Consider the following 6042-nt stretch of genomic DNA (forward strand, 5'->3'; position numbering starts at 1 on the left):
AGAGATCTCTGAGTGACTCACAGGAGCTGCTGAGCACCGTGTGGCAGCCAGCTCCAGCCAAGCCACAACCTTTCCCTGCCCAAGCCCTGATTTTGTTTCCAGCAGTCAAAGAGAATAAGGCCAGACAGAGCCTCAGAAAGTTCTCCTTTCCCTCGGTTCAGGACTCCAGTTGTTCTCAGACAGGATGGAAAAATCCTGCCATCTCTTCCCTCAGCCCTCCACAGCCTGAATCCATTTCTTTGCTATGATTCACAAGCCTGAGAGAGATTTTCCACTCCAGTTCAATAATAAGCTCTTTACATTGCAGGGGCTTAGAGCTTGGTCACCCTCATGACACTTGAAGAGCAAGAAGGTGGCAGGGGTCAGGATTGTGGTGGGCTTGGAGCAGGCATCCAGATTCACCCCTTAAAGCTAAGTGATGTTTTAAGGGAAATGCACAACTGCTGGATTTCTTCTCTTGGAAATATGCCTGAAATGACTCTCCACAAAACACAGAAGCCTGCTCAAAGATCAAATTGCTGGAGCTTGTTCTGTCTACTCGGGGGTTTAGCAAAACTTCTCCAAGCATCAAGACTCCATCAGGGATGGGTGCCTGCAGCCCACTCTCAACCCCTGCCCAGGATCACCTTCACTCTCCCAGGGGCAGGAACTGGGAACAAAACACCACCCTGGGTGACTCCACAGCCAAAGAACAGGGAGAGAAATCACCAGCCAGCTCTGAGATGGGACAGGAGGAAACACAAACTGCTCATCTCCCACTGAGGACCTGGGGAGACCCAACCATCCCACTTTGGGTGTTACTTGCACCAAGGAGCAGCTCTGCAGAGACAAGTGCTGGTCATTCCTTACACCAGCCTCAATATTTCCATTGTAAACTCTTCTTTCACTATTTTAAGAAGTCAGCTATAAAAATTCCCTCTAGGCTGGATCTTGGCAACTGAAGGCTCTGTCTGGGAGAAACTTATTTTAAATGTACAACCCCCCTCTCCTATTGACAGTTTGGGTTGGAACACCAAATCCCCCTAAAAGTTGGCCAGTTTAAAGATCATGTTTGCATTCTCAAATTTGGAAAAAAAAAAGAAGAACAGCCAGCAGATAATTAGTGGGGCCTGAGTGCTTTTAACATTACAAAACGTGTGTATGCTTTTATAATGGCCAATATATACAACCTGAAAGGAGTTATTTTTTATGTGGAATGTAGTAGTTAAATTTATAAAGGAAACTTTTTGCATGTTTTAAGTGCAGGCTATGAGAAATAAAAACCAGAACAAAACACCCAAGAAAAACTTATACCATAAAAACAAATGAGACTTTGTTTAAAAAAATAAATCCTGAAGCCATCTCTGCATTTGCATTTGCTGGAACAGGGCACTTTTCTAGATTTGAGAATATCAGATACAAAACAAATTAATAACAAGTGCCAAGAAATAGTTAACTTGAGGCATGTTTTCAAGGCATCTGGGTTTTCTATGGAAGATGACCAGAGATAAACCAAGGGTGTGGAAGACAGTGCCAACCTGGTCATTAAAATTTTAGCCAGCAATTTAAAGGAAAAGAAGGTGGAATTTATCTTTTTTTTTTTCCTTTCTTTTTAAAAATCTGACATAAAGCAGCAACTTTAACCGCAAATGTTTCACAGCATCCACCATCACTGAATACTCATGTTCAAACTGAGATTTATGCTAAAATTGTGATGATCAGGAATGCAGCAGGGCTTGGCTGCCACACTTGGATGAGCTTCACAGAAACCCTTGGAGCCTGTGGTCTGCTAGCCCTTGAGCCGAGCTGTGACCGGGAACAGCCACCACGAAGAGCCTGAACCTACCTGAGGTCCCCTCTCTCCTTTCACTCCTGGAAATCCCAGTAAAAATGGAAACGGAGTGGGTCCCAAGGGGTCAAAGATTTGATAGCCGTCTGTGGCAGCCGGGGTTGTGAGGTTGAAGGCCCTGGCTCTGGAGCTGGGCCGGGCAGAGCCCAGGGGTGGCTTGGTGTGCACCAGAGGGATGACGCTGGGATCCACTCTCCTGGTGGGGGATGGCTTCTTTGGGATGGGCCCACGGCTTGGGTTCTGTGGGGTTTGCTTCAGGGTAACCAGGTGGACACTGCTCGTTGTGTTATCAGTCACCCTCCTCAGTGGCTTTGCAGTACTGAGCGCTTCGGGGGGCTCAGTGATTGGTTTTTGGTTGTTCTTCTTTTTGGTCTCTTGCTCAGACTCCTTCCTGCTGGCCGTGACCAGGCTCTGGCTCGTTGGTGGGGCCCTTTTGGTAGTGGGAAGAGGAGTTTTCTCCCTGCGTGTGCTGGGAGTGGGCTGAGACACCCTGAGGGTTGTCCCCATGCCCCGAGGGGACTGGGTGGGTACCTGTGGTTTGGTACTTGACACAACAGGCGGGGCCACCGTGACCTTGGTGGCTTTGGTAGTCAGTCTTGGCCGTGATGGTGGGGTTGACAGCAACGTGGGGGTTGTTGTACCTGAACCCCTCGTCTTGAGGGGTGCAGTGACCCTGCCAAACTCCAAGTTTGGGGCAGCAGTGGTCAGGTTTTTCAGACCCTGCAGCGAGGGCTCTGTATGCTGTGGGGTACTGGGGGAGGCACTGGGATCCCTGGGCAGGAGGGGGATGAGAGGGGGCAGGTTTGGCCTGTAGGTATCTGCTTGCCTGCACTGTTTTTTCAGGTATTTACAGTAATGATGAGCTGCCTTGGCGGAAGGATAAATATCAAACTGGCAGATGGCTCCTTCAAACTGCACGGAGTGCTGGCTTATCTTCCCAAAGAGGAAAGATCCCTGTGGATCCAACGCCTCGTCCTTTTTAAAATGCAAATCCGCATGTACTCTGCGCTTCCCACAAGAAGTAAATAAAGTGACAGTCTGGCCACGAATGTTGATGGCCATATTGTGCCACCGGCCGTCGTGGACATTGTAATCAAAATATACAGAGCGCTTGTGGCCCACGTACACGATGATCTTCCCGGGCACAAACTGGACCCCCAGCTGCAGTTTTTTCTTTTTGCTCCTGACAGCAAAGAGGAAGGCGTTGTTGATGCGGTGGGAGCAGAGGCTCAGCACCAGGAGCAGGTCAGAGCTGGAGCCTGCGGGGAGCAGGGCGCTGAGCGGGGCTTCCACACGGGCTCGCTGGGTGAAGATGACCCCTGATTTGAAAGGAATGACTCCTTGAGGAGCTGCACGTGAGGAGGACCATCCACCCGATGGCCTTTTCCCTGACAGGCCCAGTCTTTGAAGAACATCCACATCTGAAAGGGGAGCACAAAGATTATGTGAGGCGCTGGATGGGTGTGGAGGGAGGTCAAACCAATCCGTGCACAAAGGCAACAGGCTACAGGAAATCCCAGTTTGCATATCTAATCCCACCTTCTCACATATATAATCCCATAACCAGCATAGAGAACTCACAGCTCTTCTCACATCATGTGAGGAGCAAGTTCATGCTCAATGTGATTACCAGGAAATGCCAAAATGTGTCAGCTCCATGGTGCATCTGGTGAGTTCTCCTGTCCCACCAGGGACCGGCTCAGATGTTCTGGAGGGAGCTGACCTCACTACAAGGAAATTTCCCACTGAGCACCCCTAGTCCTCTTCCTGGGATTTAATTCTGAGTACTGACCACATAGCTGGAAAGGAATTTGAACAACAGATTGAGCTGGGATTGCAAAATTTTGTATCCCCAGAGGGCAAGTAACAAAACTTCCAGAGGAAGCATAAGCCTTGTATCTGTCTCTCTCCAAGCTAGCAAGCAGCAGCTTTTGATCTTTGGAGAGTTTAGGGAAGTGCAGGTGCCTCCCAGCATGAAAAACATTACACCCAGATTTCAGTGAACTGCTCAAAGTTCTCAACAGTACTTTTTTTTTCCCCAGAAGATCATCTTACAGCAATGAATTATTTTAATAGGTTGGAACCAGACCTGGTTTGTGAAGAGCTCAGAAATTGGTTATGGCTGCCACTGAGTAGTGGAGGTGAGATTTGCCTCCTGTATAATGTCACCGAGGAGCCAGGTGCCTTGCTCAAGCCAGGAGGAGAGGGACTGATGCCCAGAGAACCTTTCTTCCCCAACTCCAGGAGGAATTTGCAATGGACAGACAAGCAGAACCCCCTGCCTTCTGCCCCGAGGTCTATCAGGAGTCATTCACAGCTCAGATTAGCAGGCAACAGCAACACAAACTGGGGCCAGCTGGCAGCAGCCTCAGCTGAATTATTTAGGAGAAGACGCTGAGGTCTACGTGAGCAAAGCTGCAAAGGCAAATGTGCCCAGACCTGAAAAAGGTCCTTGTTGAGCAGCTAAAGGAGCTCAGCCTAGAGGAAAAGGAGGCTCAGGGGAAGAACTTCTCACACTCTACAACTCCTTGATGTTGTAGCCAGGTTCTGCTCCCAGGTGACAAGCAATAGGATGAGAGGAAAAGCCCTCAAGTTGTGCTAGGGGTGAGGGGTGTTAGAATGAAGGGTAGGAAGGGCTTCTTTACCAAAAGGTTTGTAAAGCATTGGAATGAGCTGCCCAGTGAAGTGGTGGAGTCACCATCCACGGAAATGCTCAAAAAACATCAGATGTCACCCTTGGGGACATCTAATGGTTTAGTGGTGGGCTTGGCAGCCCTGGGTAAGCAGTTGGATTTGATGATTGTAAGGGTTTTCCAGCCCAAATGAACCTGTTAAGATGTTCATGATTCCTGTGACACCAGCACTGTGACAGTGAGCTAAGGAAACTGCACTCCCTCCCTTCTTCCTTGCCCAAATGCCATCCCCACCACTCCTGCACCAGCCAGCTCTCCCATCTCAGTGCTCTTTGGGGAAGCCAGTCAGGGTAAACAACCCAAATGCTAATGTTGCAAGGCAAGAATTAAACACTCAGGAAGCTGCTGGTGCCAATCATAGCTAACACCATGGGACTGCAACTTTCCTTGATTAAAAGTAAATCAACAATCCTCCAAAGAAAAAAACCCTAGCTCGTTTTCTAAAGGGGCCTTGGTTTTCAGCTGCTTTCACCCTTAAATGTTCTGTACAGAACACAATATTTGGAGAACTGGCACATAAAGAGCCCCTTGGTGTTGGCCAGAAGGGTTGTAGACTCAAGCAGTCTGAGACCTGTAATGCTGCTGGCCAAGAAGGGAGGAGAATGATGAGAAAACCTCTGTTCCTTGACTTTGGCAAAAACCTCAGCCATTTTTGTATATTAAGAACAAGTCCATCAGTATTTACTTCGCCTGAGTTTAGCTTTATTCCCACCTTCCTTTTTTAAAGCAGCTTGACTCATTTTCTAGCAGACACTACCCTGGAGAAGGTGTGTCAGATGTAGAAAAGGATGGAAACGTTCCCACTCTGTGCAGAGGGGTAATTTATGCGCAGCATATTCAAGTGTTAATGACAGCCTTTCTCCCATACTCTGAAATCCTTGGTCCCCCACTGGTTTTATTCCGTATTGTCCAACAGATCTGTCTCTCAGTAGCCTTCCCCTCTCTGCTCTGAGCAGTGTCTTCATTCTGGATAATCTCCAGGGCCCATGAAACACCAAAGGCCAAAGCCTGGCTTTAGTGAAGTGAAGTGGGACCTTTGCCATAGACTTCAAAGGCATCAGGATTTATCCCTAAGAAAATAAATTTACCACTTAAGCAAGCAGCTCTTCTCCAGCTTCCAATTTCTACGCGTATTTTTAGGCTCTCCCTCAGAGGCAGACAGGGCTGTCTCTGCTGGAGATGCTGCATGCTCTAGGAGTTATTTATTTGGTAGCTGCTCTGCAAAGACCTGAGGATGTTTCCATGCTCAGAGGATGCTGCTGCTGCTGTTTGCAATCCCAATGCCTCGTTAGCAACAGCATCCAGGAGTGCTGAAGGGAAAAAAGCACAACCCAAACACTGCTCTCCCTCAAAAGCCGCTAAGGTGGAGCCAAACTCTGGTGCCCACGCAAAATCCCAATAAAGCATCCTCCCGCAGGACACACATGTGAACTTTCCAGCACCAGGTCCAGGCACAGAGCTCAGGGCTCCTGTGCACCCATCTCCTCTCCTCTCCTCTCCTCTCCTCTCCTCTCCTCTCCT

The 6042-nt window shown here is 48.7% G+C and overlaps 1 protein-coding gene across 5 annotated transcripts in view; it reads right to left on the reverse strand.

Moving 5' to 3' along the window:
* LOC102035001 (collagen alpha-1(XXVII) chain) overlaps positions 1 to 6042 on the reverse strand; it is a 146847-nt gene that overhangs the window by 126280 nt on the left and 14525 nt on the right. For all 5 annotated transcript variants that reach the window (XR_004081746.1, XM_031057213.1, XM_031057210.1 and 2 more), the window contains one exon: positions 1826 to 3249. Coding sequence is in view for 4 of the 5 variants with exons in the window: in XM_031057213.1 (XP_030913073.1) it covers positions 1826 to 3249 (1424 nt within the window). In the remaining variant the exon portion in view is untranslated. The remainder of the gene's footprint in view (positions 1 to 1825; positions 3250 to 6042) is intronic.

This window comes from Geospiza fortis, unplaced genomic scaffold (assembly GCF_000277835.1).
Source record: "Geospiza fortis unplaced genomic scaffold, GeoFor_1.0 scaffold27, whole genome shotgun sequence".
In the NCBI taxonomy this organism is placed as follows: Eukaryota; Metazoa; Chordata; class Aves; order Passeriformes; family Thraupidae; genus Geospiza; species Geospiza fortis.